This window comes from Pituophis catenifer, unplaced genomic scaffold, assembly GCF_029215685.1.
Source record: "Pituophis catenifer annectens isolate HBS135680 unplaced genomic scaffold, rPitCat1.0.hap2 SCAF_1, whole genome shotgun sequence".
NCBI lineage: Eukaryota > Metazoa > Chordata > Lepidosauria > Squamata > Colubridae > Pituophis > Pituophis catenifer.
The window spans coordinates 145273345-145294124 of NW_027256881.1; the positions used below are offsets into that span (position 1 = coordinate 145273345).

At 42.3% G+C, this 20780-nt stretch overlaps 1 protein-coding gene and 1 long non-coding RNA gene across 2 annotated transcripts in view; one reads left to right on the forward strand and one right to left on the reverse strand.

Moving 5' to 3' along the window:
- Window positions 1–6854: 6854 nt before the first annotated feature.
- Window positions 6855–10685, reverse strand: LOC139308853 (uncharacterized). The gene is made up of 4 exons (XM_070932778.1): window positions 10224–10685; window positions 8721–10157; window positions 8085–8225; window positions 6855–6871 (listed from the first exon to the last, which is right to left on the reverse strand). The coding sequence occupies exons 1-4, from the start codon at window positions 10609–10611 to the stop codon at window positions 6855–6857; spliced, it is 1983 nt and encodes a 660-aa protein (XP_070788879.1). The 5' UTR covers window positions 10612–10685.
- Window positions 10686–10739: 54 nt separating this feature from the next.
- Window positions 10740–20780, forward strand: part of LOC139308987 (uncharacterized) — a 33656-nt gene continuing 23615 nt past the window's right edge. The window contains exon 1 of the long non-coding RNA XR_011599777.1: window positions 10740–10863. This is a non-coding gene — a long non-coding RNA (uncharacterized lncRNA). The remainder of the gene's footprint in view (window positions 10864–20780) is intronic.

Below are 20780 nucleotides of genomic sequence, written 5' to 3' on the forward strand. Positions count from 1 at the left end.
TCACTATCATATTGGACCAGAGTAAATAGTTAATTAATGTAACCTAGCAAGAAATTATGCTACAAGCAATAGCTATCATCATTTTTTTACAAGTACATGAACATTTGAGAACTGAGGTGTAAGCTTGCTTCAGGACAGCTGAACAAGATCAAACTCTGACATATTACTTGTACCGACTTGCTTGTGACAACCAGACACCAAAGATATTCTCTCTCATTTCAGAAGTCGCTTAATGTTACAAATTACTGTGCAGAAGAAAAGTTCCCTTTCCAGAAGTGACATGATCCTTGGGTAGCCTGATCTGCTCAGAAACAGCTATAAAGGAGAGAGAAAAATAGAGATTGATAGTTAATAAGGGAAAGGCTTCAGGTTTGCAGCTAACTAAGAACACATTCACACCAGTGTTTCCACCAATTCGGAACAAATTTGTTCTTCATTTCTCCTAATCTGAAATGCAGAGAACAGCATGAACAAATCACAGATCCTTCCAGCCAACCAGTAGAAAAGTAGAACCCCCCTCCCCTCCACTATTTTTGCTGGAGCAGCAAAAAAATCGTGCATTCGCCACATTATTCTAAAAAGATGTAAAATAAATTGCCAGTGCTCATCCCAGCATGTATTGTGTGCAATTTTCTAGGCATCTGCAAAAAGTCCGAACAGTTTCTGCAAAAGGATAGCTGCAAAATCAACACGGCACTCTTTCTTTTTTGCTGTCTGTGATTGTGAAAGAATAGCATGCTGACAACTGGGTAACCATGTGTTGTTGTTTTCTTAGTAATATTATAGTCGTACCATTACTGTGGTATGAGGTTGACTGGTTTGAAGTTCAGTGTGTTGTCCAAACACAACCAACAATCTCTCATGACCTTGAACTAGTCTAACAGAGACATTGCTCTGAATGAATTTATCGGATTTCTCAATGCCTGAATCACTTTGCCAGCTTAGTGGATTCCAGATCAAGGCCTGCGGTCAAGGATGATAGGAGTTCTAGATGCACATCTTAGAGACCAAGCTTGGAGAAATCTGGTCAGAATAGTTTGCATAACTATGCAAAACATCACATTCCTAGCATTTTTGCTTGTTGTCCCTTTAGAAGTTCCAAAGCAGTGGCACAGCCTGGGCCCCCTCCTTGAGTTGCCAGTTGGCAGAAAAACTAAAAGAAAACAAAATGCCCTGTGTCTTAGTTCCTCTGTCAGTCAATTGATGGGCAAAACCTGGCAGGATTTTCATAGTGCAGAGAGGAAACATTAACCCCTTCCTGTATTCAGTAAACGGGATGGACAACATTCCATATCAATGTTCAGTTCAGAGTAAAATTAAACCACCATCTGGTTGGTTTAGTTTTGGCAAAGCAGGTGGTATGAAATTCCTGCTATGGTTTGCTGATAATATTTTACAGCATCCATGCAATATATTCAAACAGAGACAAAAGTCATATTTTCAGCCATTCTTTTGCTTTTATTTTAAATTTTATTTTTATTTATATTTCAATTTTATTTTATTTTATTTTATTCTTTTTCTAGTTCAAGGAAAAGTCAGTGGGACATAGGGAAGGTATATGATCATAAATAGAAAATCATGTTATCTAGATCACTTATGCCCATTTACAAAATACAAAATAGAATATAGCTAATAAGACCCTTATCTAGAAGCAGTGGTGGGATTCTGCCGGTTCTAGGGGGTTCGGCCGAACCCTTTGTTAAATTGCTGGCTCACCCCGCCCCTTGCCCCGCCCCTCCGCACTACTATTTATTGCCAATAAATGGGGCGAGCGAGCCAACAATTTAACAAACGGTTTGGTGTTTTTTTGTAATTTATTGGCCCTGCAGCACACCGAACCGTTTGTTAAATTGCTGGCTCACCCGCCCCTCGCCCCGCCCCGCCTCCCACCCGTACGGCGCCAGCCTACTCTAGCCAGGGGTAGGCAATTGTGGCTCTTTTACAACCTGTGGACTTCAACTTCCAGAATTCCTGAGACAGCTTGGTTGTCTCAGGAATTCTGGGAGTTGAAGGTCACAGCTTGTAAAAGAGCCACAATTGCCCACCCCTTCCCTAGCCCGAGTTCCACTGCCTGGGATCCACATGGGCTGCCACGTGGTTCCCCACCGGCTCCGGACACAAGAGAGCAGGGTAGAGAAAGCAGCTTGCCGGAGAACACGTGAACGGCTCCATGTGGTCTGCAAGTCAGTGGCTGCTGCTTCTGTCCCCTGCTGCTTCTTGCCTGGGAGAGAAAAACTTCCAGAGCATTAAACAAAGGTAAAAGGGAAGCAGGGGGAGGGGGACAGAAAGAGGCTTTAATTTGCTTCACATCGGAGGCTGGAGGCTTTTTGTTTTCATTCGCTGTGTTCCTCTTTCATGCAAAAAAAAAAAAAGCCCGATCTGATCTGGAGCTAAATGTCATTAGAAGCAATGCTGTCAGCTTGGAGCATTTCATTTCAGTCTTCCAACTGGGCAATGAATTGAACCTCCTCCCCTAAAACAGATGCAATGTGGGTTGTTTGTTTGTTTTAGCAACATGGATTGTTTTCCTAGGGCAGGGGTCTCCAACCTTGGCAACTTTAAGATTTGTGGACTTCAACTCCCAAAGTTCCTCAGCCAGCTTTGTTTTGCTTTGCTTTGCTGGCTGAGGATTTCTGGGAGTTGAAGTCCACAAGTCTAAAAGTTGCCAAGATTGGGGACCTCTGCCCTAGACCATTTTAGGAGCAAAGTAGTGGGTTTTGCCGGCATTTAAGGAGGAAAGGAAAGGAGGGAGGAAGAGAGAGAGAGAAAAGAGAGAAAAAGAAAGAAAAAAAGAAAGGAAGGAAAGAAAGAGGGAAGAAAGGAAGGGAGAGAGAGAGAGAGAGAGAGAGAAAGAAAGAAAGAAAGAAAGAAAGAAAGAAAGAAAGAAAGAAAGAAAGAAAGAAAGAAAGAAAGAAGAGAAAGGCAGGAAGGAAGGACCACAAACCATGGCACTAGACATGGTTTCAGAAGATGCTTTGAAACAGGATAGCAATCTAGGGCTGGAAGGGACCTTGGAGGCCATCTAGTCCAACCCCCTGCTCCAGCAGGAAACTTTATATCGTCTAGATTGTTTTGGTGCCTCCAACAGAGAGGAAAATTGCCAGAAAGGAAAAGAAGTTAGGACAAGGCTGCCATGCGGAGGAAGGCAGAGATAGTCCTTGACTTATGACCACAATTGAGCACAAAATTTTCGTTGCTAAACAAGAGCGTTGTTAAGTGAGTTTCACCACATTTTACTCAATCCATGACCTCTCCTGGCTCTAACAGTCAGGTGCAAGCTAGATAGGGAAGAATATCTGAAGGTGTGTGTAATGTTCTAAATGTATAGAAGTTATAGTTAAATGTGTGGCAGAAAGTGGATTCTGGGTGTGTTTTTCCAAATGTAGTAAGTGAGATTGAATGTGTATAGTTTTAAAAGAGCTCTCTGTGTACATACACATACAGTATATATAGTAGGTAATGTATCCTTTTGTGTGCCTATATACACTCTCTACTATGTAATATGTATGTACGCATATGGCATATGTACATAGGATTAAATAGTATATTTTGGATGTTCAGTAGTAGTAAATAAATAAACAGGGAAATTGTATCTCGTTGAGCCCTTTGAGGTGAGGAGAGGCCAAGCACCCTAACCCTAACCCTTGACGTGAGTGATGTCAAGTTGGCCACGCCCACCCAGTCACATGACCATCAAACCACGCCCACCAAACAAGCCACGCCCACAGAACTGGTAGTAAATGGACTACTCAGAGGGCTGAAAAAGTTATTTTTGACCGGTCCTCGCACTTTTGACCAGTCCTTGAACTTACGACTGTCCTCACATTTTACGTTTTGCGCCCTATCTTGTCACCGTGATGAAGAGAAGTAGTGGTGAAATGACTGACACGGTTGTTAAGAATGCTGCACAGGCATAAATGTGAGGATGGTCAAAAGTGCGAGGACCAGTCAGAAATGACTTTTTTCAGCCCTCTGAGTAGTCCCTATGCACATAGCCATGCCCACCCGGTCACATGACCAGCTAGCCACGCCTACACAGTCACATGACCAGCTAGCCATGCCTACACAGTCACATGATTGCCAAGCCACACCCCAACTAAGCCACGCCCACAGAACCTGTTGTTAAAAAAATTGAATCCCACCACTGTCTAGAAGCTTCCCTTAAGAGTTGGAGAAAGCTGCCTCTTAAGGGCTGGGCTGGGAAAAATCTTACAGTTGCAAGTAGGCAAAAGAGGAAAGCAGTTTAACAGAAAAATAAGAGGCTATATCTTTGTTACATACATTAATAGAGAAATTTTAGAGTACTTAGATGGCTTCAGTGAGGTTCATACATAATGCTAAACCAAAATTAAAAACCAACAACATGATAATTTAGATGCTGTATGAGTTCTTACATTATGGTTTGTAAAACCTGTTTTATGGCCTAATATGCTGAATGTTTGATTAAACCATTATCATGCTTATAATGAGGGCATCAGCCCATTTTTAAAAGAGGTCCAAAGAGGTGTACCTTTTTCAGCTACACCACACTTTATAGAGGGAAAGCAACACTGAATGAAATTATATTTTCAAAATTGCAGGGATCAAATATGCTTAACAACTTTCTAGATCTTATCTAGACAATTGCAGGGAAAATTAGATTTTAAGAGTACAAAATCAAAGAAGGAGCTAGAGGTGATATTTGTAAATGTTGTGGTTGATTCCCTCCCCTCATCTTCACCTTCAATCTTTTATTTGATTCTGGCATGATTTTGCTGTCTTTAAAAGCTTTACTATTTCAGAAACATTGCATATTATTTCCTTATCACTGACATGTTTCTGCCCATTATGTAACTTTGTATGTAGCTAGCTATTCATTTCTATGAAGGGGAAAAGGCAGAATCATCAGCAAAGGCTGAACTAGTAAAGATTGTACCATTCTGGAGGTTTTGTGGCTCACATTAGGCATTAAATGGAAGGGTACAGCTAATAGGACTTGGGAAACCTGAAGGGAAGACCAAAGCAGGAATAGAGGAGTGAGGCCCCTTTGAAATGACACATACTGCGGAAATGTCTCCCAAAGTTTCTCTTATTACAGACATTGTGATGAGAAAAACTAACCTCATGGAAGTCTGGCTTCTATGTTATTATACCAAAAGGCTGGGGATTACAATAACTTGGGGACGAAGGGCAACAAAAAAAGGAGACAGTGATTTTATTCCAGAGCCAGTAAATGTACTTATCATGATCTTCTTACTCTAGTTTGGCATCCTAGCTCTTGATAGAATGGATCAAAGTAAAGGGAGGGCAGCCACAATAGATTGACTTTACTTCCACTTTTTATTGGCAGCAGTATTTTTTCTGTTGAAAGCAACTGGTATGGCTACTGAAAGAGGCTGTCAAGGGAAGAAGAGCTATTTTGTCTTCTCTAGTCCACAGGCAGACTAGATGGCCTTTAATCGGAGAGCTATCAGATCTGGTCTGAAAACTCTGGATGATCATGAGATCGCAGCAAAGAGGGTTTTAGATGTTTCTTTGCTGACATCTAGATGTTTATAATCCAGAAGCAATAACCCTCCTTTACCTCCTTATTCCCAGAGGTTTGACATTATCTGGTAATCAAATAGCAATATGGTCATTCTCCTGCACGTTCATAATGCTGTAGAAATGGAGATATCAACTGCACCTGTCCAAATTCTCTGTCCTACATAATTATTAAAGGAGCAGGCATGTTGCCTGCTTCTGTGCTTGGTTATCCTGCGCTGGGCATCTCTCTCAGGTACAAACTCATCATTTAGGTTCATTGGTTTCGTAAACTACAGCTTGCTTTTTAATTATGTTAAGGCAAAACCAAATCATGATGTGTGAAGCCAGATATTAACTTGGTCTGTTAATCACACATCATTACCAAGCCTTCTTCGATGACTCTTTCCTGTCTATTGGCAAGGATTAGTCTTCCTTCTGGTACACTAGTATTCATAACATAGACCTTCAATACTAGCCATGAAGAAGTTTCATATATTGTGATGTCATCATAAAAATGACACAATGTCATTTGTGTGATGATTTCCTTGCACATGTGATGTCACACATGAAACCTTTTGCCATCTCCTCACAAATACCCTCCCCCTTTTTAAAAAAACCATTTCTATCGTGCTACTCACCAAGGCTGAAGTCACAAGATCTGTCCCTTTCGTACAGAGCTTTGGCAGAGATGAAGCTCAGAGGATGATCCAAGCCTTCTCTCAGGTTGTCCAACCCACGTAGTCTTCGGTTCTCATAACAAAGCTTTATTAATTGACTGAACTCTAATGGCAAAAGTGGAATATCAGTAAGAAACAATGACGTCTATAACTATTGGTGATTTGTCCATAATATTCATAAAACTTGACTGAATGAACATTTCATTTCTACAGAAGAGTCAAAGGTTGTGAACAACTGAATTCCTCAGGAGCAGGATCAACATTAGAATACTGCACTTTATGACATACCTCAGGTTACAAACTGAGAACTGTAAATGAAAACCTTGTAGGCTGATCCTGGTCCTTCCGCTGGAAAAGCCTCCCAAAACTCCCATTGGGTTCAGTTAACACCAGAATGTGGCGTATTATTGACAGAGATGTTTGCATAAAAATACATTTATCAAGGAAGTGAAGTGTGTTCAGTGAGGCATGGTTTCTCATTACCTCTCAAATCCTTCAGAACCCAACAAATTAATAAACTGAACAAAAGGCAACCAACTTTCCTGCCATATCCTTTTCCAAGATTCAGGCAAAGAGGTTTGGCTTGACATTTATGAGAAGGAGAAGAAGGAGGAGGAGGAGGATCTGAAAAAACAACAACAACCCAGTTTTTGGCACAAGTGCTTGTTTGTTTCATTGCATGTCACATCCTAGGCAAAGGACCAGAACTTGTAGATGGAGAATATAAAACTTGGCTAGGATTAGGACTCGAATTCATTCCAGTGGGAATATAATATAAACTTTCCATATAGTTGCCATCAGGAACTGAAGGAGCTTCATGCTTTGCAAAATGGTTAAAACCATCACTAAAGTTTGCATTTTCTTGAACGGGCAGTTGGTCTTGGAGATCCAGAGGGCCAGGTGGTGCAGGTGGAGGGGGAAAACCCGGACATCCAGAATATGTCATGTAAGGTTGCCCATAACTTCCTGGATTCATGACCATTGATGGAAAAGGAGGTTGGTAAAGTCCACTGTGTGTTGGCAGAGGAGCTGGTGGTATTAACACTTCAATGTATTGTCCTGTCTCTGGGTCATAAAGCATCTTCAACTGAGGTTGCCTTGGGGATTCTACATAATAGCATTTCCCACTCTCGGGATCAACCAGCATTTTTCGATGTGCCTGTAGAGGAGCAGCAAAATGTCTTGTTGGGCTTGGAGCACTTTTACCCAAAGGTGAAACTCTTTCATTTCTTCTTGGGAAACTGGGGGACTCTTCATGTCTTAGGGGGAGTTGCCCAAGGCATGGGGTGCTGTTTAACAAATTATCAGAGGGAGTTTTCCTCTCCATTTGTTTTGATGGGAAAAAATCACTGTTCATTTTATTTCTAGATAAGTCCACTCCTGGCTGGAAAGAAACATTGGAGGTGAATGAAGTGTTATCCATGTGCAAAGGTGGCGACTGCTTAGGGTCTGGCTCAGATGGATGTGTTTTCACAGGAATAGTTAAGTAATTTGTGTTGTCAGCTTGGGTAGTAGAAAAATACTGTTCATTTGTTGCCTGGTGGCTGTTATTAAAATAATCGCATCCAGAGTCGTGGACCTTTTCACCAGAGGTTTTTGGGGTAAACATCGAATTTGACACAAGCTTGATTCCCTCCATATACTCTCTTGCTGTTAATGGATTATCTGAAATTATACTTTCTGAATGTATTCTGTGGTGGCCGTCTAACAGTTTTCTGTCTTCCAATGCTGTTGTTTCATATATTCTATCAACATATTGATTATTTACTGGAGTGTGCATCTGCAATTTTGGAGTATTTATGACTGGAGCTCGGGTAGCTTGTGGGTACCTATAGTTTTCACAGGATGGCAGAGATTCAGAAAATATATTTTCTTCTTTCGAAAGGACAGAGTAACCTTTACCGTCTTTGGGACCCACTGTGAGGGTTTCGCAGGATCGATGTTTCTGATAGGGCAGTTCAGCTTCTTGTACTTTGCAAGAGTCCATCATATGACTTTTAGTCGAACAGTTATTCTCTCTCATTGAGATTTCCTGGACATATGCTGATGGTGGAATTACAATAATCTCAGATGAAGCAACAGCTTTATTTTCTCTGTGATTAAACTGAGGCCAGGTTTCTTTGTTCGTCCTATCATCTACTGCAGAATAACCCACACAGGGGAAATAATCAGTTGCTGTTGTGTGTGGCTGCTTGAAGATAGAACTGTTCACTTGAATATTAAGCTGAGATTCTTTCTTGGTAGTGGTGGAAGCAGGTCTGACATTTAATTCACTCCGCTCGCAAAGTACTGGTTTCTTTTCAACAGGGTGCTGAAATTCTTTATTTTTGACAGCTAACTTCTTGGACTGAATTGTAGTAATATGCACCCCAGATTCACCCATTGCTGAACACTTGTTTGATACCATGGGAGGAAAATGGTCCCTGGACATCTTTGTACTGGCCTCCTGGAGAGAAAGTGTTGACATATCTAAGCCTTCTGGTTGATCTTGCTTTTTCTCCTGCATGTAACGTCCTGCCAGTACATAGTCTTTCCTACATATTGAGGTGCAGTGTATGAAGAGAGGAGAGATGGTAGTGGATTCCTTTGGAAACCCAGTTAAGTTGTCATTTTCACTTTTTTCTGCACTAGAACTCTGGTCAGCACGGGAACCCTCTGTGGATTTAAAGCCAAGGTTGTATGCCTCATTCACTATTTTTCTAATGTCTCTGGATTGATGTGTCCTTACATTCCCTTTGTCTGGCGTGTGAGCAGTTCCCTCGGTGAAAGATGCTTTAGGACAATCGAATCTGCCAGTGTTGTGGAATTTGCCAGAAGCTGGAACAATGATTGAGGAGAGTTTCATGCTCTGAAATGTCGGCATCCTCTTGGTGGCAAAACCTCTGTCCCAAGACGTGTGCCTGAAGGCATTGGGAACACTGTGCTTATTCTTCATCTGTGGGATGAGTTTCATTTCTTTAGTTTTGGATACAAAGGTGTTCCTAGAGGTATCTTTGGGTACCGCCAGGCTTGAAGGTTTAAAAGAAAAGGTATCTTCTTTTGAATGCAGGGCCTTCTTTTGCTGGATAGCTCGCTGCTTCAGATTTGGCCATGGCTTTTGTGACTTTGCAAATTTGGGAACCAGAGGTAAGGTTTTGGGGTCGTCCTGCATGGCCTCAAACACAGCTCGGGCTCTCCAATATTCCTGCCTTTCCCCAGAGGCCTGTTTTCTGATGTTGCTCGATTCTAGCACGTTCACCCCATCTTCTGCCGAGACAGGGAGTCTGTCCAATGGAGCATCCTCTTGGTACTTCATTCTCTCATTCAGCTCATTAAATGTATTCTTCAGTTTGTAGACATTCTCTCTTAGCTGCTTATTAAGCACAACTCCCTTCGTTGGCCTTAAGGCATTTCTGCTTCCCTCACTGATAGCAAGAGGCTCAGACCGCTCGCTGGTGGTGGAATGGCTCTGCACGTCCTCGGTTGAGAAACTGCAATCGGATTTGGACAAAGAACTGGACTTGCCTTCTAAGCTATCCCCCTGGAGGTCAGTACTGATGGAGGAAGGGACCGAGGAAGGTGAACTGTCCTGGATGGAAGCTTGTTCCATTTTAATCCTTTGCTCATATTGCAATTTTTTAGCTAAGACATTTTTCACTAGATTGGAAGCAAGCTTGGTTTTGCTATATGCGCTGCCTAGAGAAGCCGCTTTTAGAAATTGCTTATAATTTATCCGAAACTCATCACTAATATTCCTCTCCTTTGCAGACGGGTCTTTCCTTGGCTGTGTGAATGACTGCATGGACGCAGGCTCGCCAGGAGCACAAAAGCCCGTCTCCTTCTTGTCCTTCCGTCTCAACTGGATCTGGCGTTTGGGCACCATTCTCTTTTTAGACAGGCACTTTTTTCCATCTGCATTCTCTTGTCTGAGATCAATGCAGTCAAAGTGTTCCTTCCCCAGGACTCCACTGAGCAGTTCTGTTTCTGGGTCTTTGCCTGGTGGTGGGAAAGTCCAGTTTCCTTTGCTGTGGCCAACCACCATTGTTTTCCTCTGATCACTGCACACCGGCCACCTGTTCAGTCCATTACAGTCTTCTGGCAAGGAATTGGACAGGCTGGATGACGTCCCATTACTAGAACTATACATATCTAGGTAACTGCCTTGGGGACACGAGAGGCTCCGGAAAGACCCAGAGGTGAGCTTTTCCACTTCATTATCAGCCTCATCGGAATCACTCAAAACACTTGAATTTTCAACAAAATTATATCTGGGGCATGCCGATTTGCTACTTACAGGACCATGAGGTCGACTGCCAAGGCTGCTCTTCTTCAGCTTGCGAGCACTGGGCAACATTTCTTTGGATTTATCAGCACTGAATTGTGCAGGATGATCCAAGTATTTAGATCCGCTGCTGTCTCCTGGCTGCAGCCTTGGTGTGACTAGACCCATTCCACTACTGCATACTGGGTCTGAGCTATTATTAGCTTTGATTGACGTCTGAACCTGTTGGCTTTCCTTACCACTGGAACAGAGTTTGTCTCTCCAGTTTTGATCTTTTATAGCACTGGGGAGGTCTGTTTGCAGGCTCTGCACTCTTGCCCCTTGGACTGGCATCGAGCCTCCTAAAGTCTTGCTCTTATTTGGGGGGAAAAGAACTTGGATGTCTCCAGAAGTTGCAGAAGAACTATTTCTTCTCCCTTGGTAAGAGTTGCTGAAATCATTCGAAGTCCTGTGGGGTTGTCTGGCAGTAGCTGCGGAGATTCTGCTTTTGCGAGCAAGTTTTGTCTGATCTGCAGAGAGGATCAACATTGCTTGTTCGTATTCCGCGTCACAGTAAGTGCATTGCATGATACAATCCCCTCCAGCTTCTTCCAAGTATTCAATACAGTCTTTAAAGCTCTCGGCCTCTTCTGAGCTCGGTGCTGAACGATAAGAGCTAGAAGTGTCGGAGGTGCAATTGCTAGAAACATGGCTCTCTTCTTTCTCCGGGGCTGAGTGGACTCTGCAGTTGTAGTTGCTAAGCTCTTCTTCATTCACTCCAAAAGGCTGAGAAGAAAGTGGGCTCTTACTTGACACAGAGGAGAACATTTTTGGTGCTGTGGAGATCGTATGAGTCTATAATGAGACAATAGAAGACGGGATCGTTTTTTCATCCTGGGTGCAGCTGGGACTATTCCCACTCAACCCTGAGAACTTGATCTTCTAATTGAAGCTCAGGTTCCATCTCCACTCCCCTGTCTTTAATCCCCTCATGAGAAAAAAGGCCAAATCCTTGGTTAGGTCATGTGGCTTTGCAAACCGTGCCGAGAAAATAGAAACACACACACATGCATACACATATAAACAGTGTGCTATAAAAACAGCATACAAACAAAAATATCAGTGCTACCTCTGATTGCTTGGGGGGGGGGGAGAGAGAGAGCGAGAGCGCGCAGTATCACATGTGAATATGTAATAGCTGGTTTCAAAATGCAACTCACTCTGAAAAGTGAATGCTTTGCTGAACACCTTTTGCCCATAAATATAATTTATTTTATTTATTTATTTATTTATTAAATTTTTATACCGCCCCCTCTCCCGAAGGACTCGGGGCGGTGAACAGCCAAAATTAAAAACACACAATACAAATATTAAAATACATTAAAACAAAATTAAATTATCTTAGGCTTCTCCAATTTAAAACCCCGTTACCCATAAAATTCACCAATTAATTTTTTTTTTTTTTTTTTTTTTAACCCAGCCCGGCTTGCTGAAATAAAAAAGTCTTCAGGGCCCGGCGGAAGGTCCGGAGGTCCGGGATTAGTCGTATCCCTGGGGGCAGCTCATTCCAGAGGGCGGGTGCCCCCACAGAGAAGGCTCTTCCCCGGGGGGTCGCCAGCCGACATTGCCTGACAGACGGCACCCTGAGGAGACCCTCTCTGTGGGAGCGTGTTGGCCGGTGGGAGGTTATCGGAGGCAGAAGGTGGTCTCGTAAATAACTGGGTCCTAAGCCATGGAGCGCTTTGAAGATGAGAACCAACACCTTGAAGCGCACTCGGAAGACCACTGGAAGCCAATGCAGCTCGCGCAGGAGAGGTGTCACGTGGGAGCGCCATGCCGCCCCCATAAGTACCCGCGCGGCCGCATTCTGCACCAGTTGGAGCCTCCGAGTGCTCCTCAAGGGGAGCCCCATGTAGAGAGCATTACAGTAGTCAAGGCGGGAAGTAACGAGGGCATGAGTGACCGTGCATAGGGAGTCCCGATCCAGAAAGGGGCGCAACTGGCGTATCAGGCGAACCTGATAGAAAGCCCCCCTGGCCACGGCCGTCAAATGCTCTTCTAAGGACAGCCGTGCGTCCAGGAGGACACCCAAGTTACGCACCCTCTCCGTGGGGGCCAATGTCTCGCCCCCAATAGTCAGCGATGGCGCCAGCTGACTATATCGGGACGCCGGCAGCCACAGCCACTCAGTCTTGGAGGGATTGAGTCGGAGCCTGTTCCTCCCCATCCAGACCCGCACCGCCTCCAGGCACCGGGACATCACTTCAAGGGCATCGTTGGGGTGGTCTGGGGTGGAGATGTACAGCTGGGTGTCATCAGCGTACAGATGGCACTGCACCCCAAAACCACGGATGATCTCGCCCAGCGGCTTCACATAAATGTTGAACAGGAGAGGCGAGAGGACCGACCCTTGTGGCACCCCACAAACCAAGTGCCTTGAGGTCGACCTCTGCCCTCCAGCCAACACAGACTGCGACCGGTCGGAGAGATAGGAGGAGAACCACCGTAAAACAGTGCCTCCCACTCCCAACCCCTCCAACCGGCGCAGCATGATACCATGGTCGATGGTATCAAAAGCCGCTGAGAGGTCTAATAGGACCAGAACAGAGGAGCAACCTCTGTCCCGAGCCCTCCAGAGATCATCAACCAACGCGACCAATGCCGTTTCCGTGCTGTACCCGGGCCTGAAGCCGGACTGGAACGGATCTAGATAGACGGTTTCCTCCAGGTACTGCGGGAGCTGTCGCGCAACCACACTCTCAACAACCTTCGCCAGAAAGCGAAGGTTGGAAACTGGACGATAGTTTGCTAAAACAGCTGGGTCCAGAGAGGGCTTCTTGAGGAGGGGCCTCACCACCGCCTCTTTCAAGGCGGGAGGCAAGAACCCCTCACTCAAGGAAGCATTTATAATCCTCTGGAGCCAGCCTCGTGTAACCTCCCGGGTAGCCAGCACCAACCAGGAGGGACACGGGTCCAATAAACATGTGGTTGCGTTCAACCTCCCCAGCATCCTGTCCACGTCCTCGGGAGTCACAGGGTCAAACTCATCCCAGATAACCGTCTCAAGACAGACCTCGGACAACCCGCCTGTACCTACCCAGTCGGAGTCCAAGCCTTCCCGAATTAATGAGTTAACATAAACTTACAGTTACCACCATAATCTTCGGCTTGCAATCTAATTAAAGAAACGTTAGCCTTTGAATTGTGTTCGTTTTATCTACATACAGTTGCATAAAATAGTAGTGAGAACAAAGGGGGAAAGTATCTGGAAGGATGTTGTCATGGGATAATTAAAAAAAAACAAAACCCTTCTAACGCTGTACTTATATAACTGAAATGTCCATGAATAAGGTTATGGGTGTGAGTAACTGAGTCAAGGAATTCTGTTGTATATCATCCACTGTATTAGCAATTCATCCTGAAGATGAATAGTCTGGTTAGTCTAGTGAAAAGAAGGACTGGGGTGATATAATAGCAATGTTCCAATATTTGAGAGGTTGTCATAAAGAAGAGGGGTTCAACCTATTCTCCAAAGCGCTTGAAGGCAGGACAAGAAGCAATGAATGGAAATTAACCAAGGAGAGAAGCAACCTAGAACTAAGGAAAAATTTCCTGACAGAACAGTTAACCAGTGGAACAAATTGCCTTCAGAAGTTGTGGGTGCTCCAACACTGGAAGTTTTTAAGAAGAGATTGGACAGCCACTTGTCTGAAATGATCTAGGGCCTCCTGTTTGAGCAGGGGGTTGGGCTAGATGATCTCCAAGGTCCCTTCCATCTCTGTTATTCTATTACACCTGAAACCCAGTATATAATTCACTCTACTTTGTCTTTTTCATCTGGTGATTCTTCATGGCAATGAGTTTGCAGAAACTATTTCATCCTCCCACAGCCCTTTCTCCTCCTCCTCAAATCAGCCAATTGCTCAGTTTTGAATCCACCAACAAATCTACACTGCCATTGTTGACTTCAGTCTTATTTCTGAGAGCTCCATGAAATCAACAAGTGTACCTTCTCTCTCCTGTTACACATCAAAAGTAAAACACAAAAAGGCCTCTTTTAGGTTGTTCTATTAATTTACATGATTATGTGCTGGTGAAAGGGAGCTTTAGGTCAAATGGGCTTCCATTTGTGAACCATGAGGAGAAAAAAATGAGTGCACAGGTTGGCGAGGAAATTGGATTTGCGTTGGTTATTATAGCCATAGAAGTACCAGGCCTTTGCTTTGCAGTAAAAGCAGAAAAGAAATCACTACATGAACCAGTTTGATTTAATGATTAAGCTGCAGGTCTAGAAACCAGGCGACTATGAGTTCTAGTCCCAACTTAGACATGAAAGGAGGCTGGGTGGTTTTGAGCTAGTCTTCTTTTTTCTTTCTCAGCCCAACCCACCTCACAAGGTTGTTGTTGTGGGGTAAATTGAAGATGGAAGGAATATTAGGTAAGTTTGTTATCTTGAGTTAATAATAAAGGTGGGATAAAAAAATATAAAATCTAATGATGGACTAAATCTTAAACTCAGATAGTAGATGGTTGGACTATGGCTGTTTTTGTGTTATACTTTGTAACTGATTTAAAAATTGTAAACTGCCTAGAGCAGGGGTCAGCAACTTGCTGCTCTGGAACTGCATGTGGCTCTTTCACCCCTCTGCTGCAGCTCCCTGTCACTCAAAATATGCGCCACAGCCGCCAATGTGCAACACCTGCCGGCATGTGATATATTGAGCTTTTCAACTTTCGGTAGACCAACCATGTATAAATCGAAGAAAAGAAAAGTTTCAGAAGAAAACAGAACATTTAATTCAACTACATATGCTAGTTTTGTGGCTGCTCAAGAAATAGTCAGGCACAGGAATGGTTTTGTGGCTCCCAGTGTTTTGTTTTCTGTGGGAAACTGGTCCAAATGGCTCTTTGAGTGTTTAAGGTTGCAGACCCCTGGCCTAGAGTGTATCTGGGTATCAGGTGGCATTATTTTAATTATATTATTATAATAGGAGCCTGGATGCTGCAGTGGTTAGAATGCAGTATTGCAAGCTAACTCTGCCCACAAACAGGAGTTCATTCCTGACCGGCTCAAGGTTGACTCAGCCTTCCATCTTTCCAAGGTCGTTAAAATTAGGACCCAGATTGTTGGGGGCAATAGGCTGACTCTGTAAACCACTTAGAGAGGGCTGTAAAGCATTATGAAGCGGTATATAAGCCTAAGTGCTATTATTTGGTGATTAATTTTCAAGATAAAGTAGAATGACTTCAAATAAATCAGTAACTTTTGGAGGGCAAGAGAAATTATAAGAGCACATTATGAGTATTATCACAAAATAGTTATTGGGGTAATGGGAAATTTGGTTTTCCAATTCACAAAATTATGGAAGTGATCAATCGCAAGACAAAATGGTAAACCAGCAATACTAAAGGAAAAATAACTTGGCAAAAAAGCTAGATCAATTTACCAAGAAAAGCCGAGGCCTTACTTGCAGAATTCAGATCCCCTCTTTCTAAATAGAATTTTCTGCTCCAATATTCACGTTTCAAAAGACAATTTGATGAGGCCCAGAAACCGTCAACATCACATGACTCTCATGCATAGCACACACAACACACACACACACACACACAAACCCATTTCAAAGAAGTGACATTAGGAAAACATTCACAGGAGCAAAATACTGACCTATTGCCCAATCTGTACTTCACAGGCAAATACTGTATATGCAAAAAATAAATAGGCATGCAAAACTAGGCAAATAAGTCAGCTAATGTCCACACTTGCTTACATGATACAAACAAAAAACACCAAAGCTGGCAAGCACATAAATTGAGTAGGCATGAAATGAAATGGTCTCTTCTCTCTTCATTTGGTCCACCAGTATCCTACAAGTGCCTTTGGAAGGATTTCACATTCCAGCTTGTCTTTTTACTGCTTTATTTTATTTTTTCCTGGGGCCATGTTAGAACAAAGCACATGCATATATACTGGTATTCTGCTTCTCCATCTCTCCCACTTGGTTTTTCCTGCCAGCAGAAGCTCTTTTCAGAGGGTATTTAAGTGAGATGTCCAAATTGGGACTTTTGGCTTGTTACTAAAGCAGTTTGGAAGCCATCCCCTCCCGCTTAGCCCTTATTCCTGGTCTCCGGTCAGGACAGAAAGTTGACACTGTGACCACTTGCTGCTAGAACACTCCTGCCCTCCCCGGTCCGTTTCACAGCAGGCCAAATGCTTTGCATAGAGAAGACCTCGCTCCCTTTCTGGTGTCTCCAGATAGGACTGAAAAAATGTCTGTCTGAAAGTTTGAAGAGCTGCTGCCAGAAGATCAGATTGCTTCAAGAGGCATGAAATTTATGTCCCCGCAAATTCTTTCAGCCTATCATGCATTTGTTTTGTTTTTTATTGGAAAACTGCTTGCTAATTCACCCTAGCCCCTAATTCACTGTTCCTAGCTATGGTTAATTACCGGTAAGTCCATTTTAGAAACGTGCCGTTGTCATCGCAGCTTTTGGGGGAAAGCCCCAACGTTCAAACGCTGCTGGGATGCCACCTTTGCTCAGCAGGACCAACCAGTAGAAAACCTTTAATGTGTCTCTTGGTGTATTTGTTAATAGTTTCTAAGATGAGCCCTGCCCTCCATAGCGCATACCAGGAAGAATGTATGCAATACCAAGCAAGCGTCCATAAGCACCCACTTGCAGAAGAAATATGTGTGTCAAGGCAAGAAAGTTGGAGGGAGGATAAAAATGTAGTTGTTGCTCCTTTGTGAAGGGAAGGAAGGGAAGTTCTTTTTCACTCTTAGAATATTATTGTTACTTTTGTCAACTTTGTTGAATAAGCTTATAAACATTTTTTCCCCTCCCCTCCGGCCCTCATTATTACAGGTTGGCTTGATCCAACAACAAGGCCTATAATCTGATCATGGAGCTCTTTTCAGTACTAGTTGAACAATTATCTGGTAATGAGCAGGGTGGATAAAAATCAATGATTTTTTTAAAAAAATCAAAAAAATCAGATTTTTTTGATTTAAATCAGATTTTTTTTGATTTTTATCGAATTTATTTTAATAAAAAACTTTTGGGGTAAAAATCTATCATAAGATAGTTTTCTATTTAAGATACATAAATAATTTAGTTTATTCAGCATGAAATGGAGCTTAGTTATGTAGCATGAGGCTGTATATTCTGCAACACTGGGACTATCGGTGAGTCAACAGTGGGTCAAAAGAGTAGCAGAGATGACAGTTGCTCTTTAAAAATTATGATTTAAATCGAGTTGATTTAAATCAAGCCTTTTTACTAGTGATTTAAATCATGATTTAAATTGTGATTTAAATCAACTCGATTTAAATCAAATCCACCCTGATCACAGGCAGAACACGCCATTTTATTTATTTATTTCATGTACATTTAGAGGCTGCCCATCTCACTCACAGAGCAACTCTGGGCGGCGCACAATTAAAAACTTTTTTAGTTTTTTTAGTTTTTTAGCTTTTAATTTGTCAATAGGTTTTAATTTGAATTGTTTTAAATTTGGGCCAAAGTATGTAATTCTTTTAATAATTTTAAATTTTGTATTGGTATGTGTTTTAGTTCTGGCTGTGCACCGCCCTGAGTCCACTAGGAGAAGGGCGGTATACAAATTGAATAAAATAAATAAAAAATAAAATAAAATAAAAAACACAAAAAAACATATAAATACTATATTCCAACAGGAGGCAGTTAAAACAGAAATAGAATATTGCAATTAACATTAATATTTAAAAAAACTATATTCCAATAGGTGGCAGTTAAAACAGAAATAGAATATTATACAGGTAGTCCTCAGCTTACGACCCCAATTGAGCCCAAAATTTATGTTGTTACCGTGAGACATTTGTTAAGTGAGTTTTGCCCCATATTAGACCTTTCGTGCCACCATTGTTAAGTGAAACATTGCAGATGCTAAATTAGTAATCCAGTTGTTAAGTAAATCTGGCTTCCCCATTGACTTTGCTTGTCAGAAGGTCACAAAAGGGGATCATGTGTCCCTGGAACATTGCAATTGTCATAAATATGAACCAGTTGCCAAGCATCTGAATTTTGATCACATGACCCTAGGGATGCTGCAAAGGTAATAAATGTGAAAAAACAGTTATGTTATATTTTTCAGTGCCATTGTAACTTTGAATGGTCACTGAATGGACTGTTGTAAGTCAAGAACCACCTGTAATTAATATTAAAGCGGCAGAAGGCAGGTTCAAGGCCCTAATCAATCCCAAGTTTGTGTGTCTTCTTCAAGCCTCAAGCAAATCTGCAGAGCCCGGTCTTCAGATCAGGGCCGGATTTTCCTATAGGCTAACTAGGCTTCAGCCTAGGGCCTCAAGATCAAGAGGGGCCTGCATTCAAATTGTTAGCAAAATTAAAATTACACTTTCACTATAGGTGAAAGGGCCTCATAAGTGGAATAGCCTAGGGCCTCTTTTCATCTAAATTCGGCCCTGCTTCAGATACTTCCGAAAGACCAGGAGAGCGGAAGCCCACCTCATCTCTGGTCATCAAAGCGCCACCTTTTTTCACAAGGACCTTCTCTCATAAAGGTTTTATCACCTACTTAGGAGTACCAACAACACTGGAGATGAACTGCGCTCCATATGGAGTGAGGAGTTTTCTGTCGCTATTATCTTCTCTATCTAATTAGATTACAATTTATAATTTCAGATCAGGTCAGTGGAACAAGGGAGAATTCTGGCACAGTTGGTTACAGGAAAAAATGGGCATAGCTTGCTATGGTTACTTGCCCCAATTCCTTTTCTGTGTCTTTGTTATTTTCTCAAGAGCCCGATGGTGGATATTTAAGTTGATTACCGTTTGAACTGGAGAAATCATAGCTCATTATTAACAATTCTCATATCCCTGGATGCCATGCGGTTTTCATGCCAGGCAAAACAACAGGAATAGTAACAAATTGCCACTTACCTATGTACAGCATTTGGAAGAGTTCCTACTGTGACAGCTGAGAGAGCAAGTTCAACCTGACAGTTGTCACTTGGAGGATTGGATTCAACTGGTATGGGGTGAGGCAGGAAGAGGCTATCCAAGCTGTGTTCCTTTGGTCTGTCTGCAAAGGCTCTGAGAGTGCAAATATCCAATTCTCTAACACAGGGGTGTCAAACTCGATTTCATTGAGGGCTGCATCAGGGTTGTGTTTGACCTTGGGGTGTGTGTGACCAGGGTGGGTGTGGCCAGCTCCACATCACTCATTGAGGTTCTGTTTTCAGCCGCAACGTCCTCCTGCAACCCTGTCAGCGAAAACGGAGCTCCATTTTCACTGGCAGAGGCACCCTGGGCTGGTCCTTTGCTATTTCCAGGGTGGACCTGAAAATCAGATCTAAGCACCCAGCAGGCCGCATTCAGCCCGCAGGCCTTGAGTTTGACACCACTGTTTTAACAGGAGCTCTTCATTGTACTCTATTTGACTTATGGCAAAAAGGATAATTTATAATAAGAAAGGATGTTTTATGTCCTAGCTAGGCTCGGCCTTGATCTGTGGCAGCATTAGCAGAAATCTTTCTCACAATGAGATGGTACAACCATCTTGTTTTATTGTTTGTATATTTCTTAATTATTAAAACATCAGCTTTCTTTTGTATGTCTGGTGTAGCATCTTTTTCCATATCATTCCTGCAGCCTGTCATTTATAAACCCCTTTCAACCAAACTTGACTTTGTCAGGTAAAACTTGTTCCTCTTTCATAACATCTTTTAGACACAGTCTCTCCATACTATTAGAATTAATTTCTGAATTCATTTTTTTAAAAATATCCTTCAATATATCCAGTGTTAGAATATTTTGCTTAATTCTGCAATGTTAAGTTCATGTGTTCTCTTTTAATTGTAATCTTTATTTCCCTCTAGTGTCCAATTTTTAAAATCTGACTTTTTAAAAATTCAAACAGAAATATTTTGCTCTGGGAAGGATTTTTTATAATTAATTTCAAAATCATCTTTCAAATTTATCTGGACTCTTAGTCCATTTGTAACTTTCTAAATCAAAGTTTTAATCTCCCTTTTGTTGTTTATTTAAAATTGTTTTTAAGTTCTATAAAGATGTACATAAAACTTTCTCTAGCCAAGCATTCAAGGAAATACACCCAGGCTGTCAAACTTGTTGATCCTAAAGTTTCTAATAGCTGAAAAGCAGTTGGCAAGCAATTTCCAAAAGTGAATAGAAAAGGAAGTATGCAAACTTAGTGTCCTTTCAAAGGTGCTGACTGCAGTTTGAACAAGATGGCTATTCTCTTATCTCCCAAAGTTCTAAACACACCAAAAACAGTTATTTACCTTATAATCTCCTTATGAGGAACAACTGTCTAGCACACTTGTGTGCGAACTCAA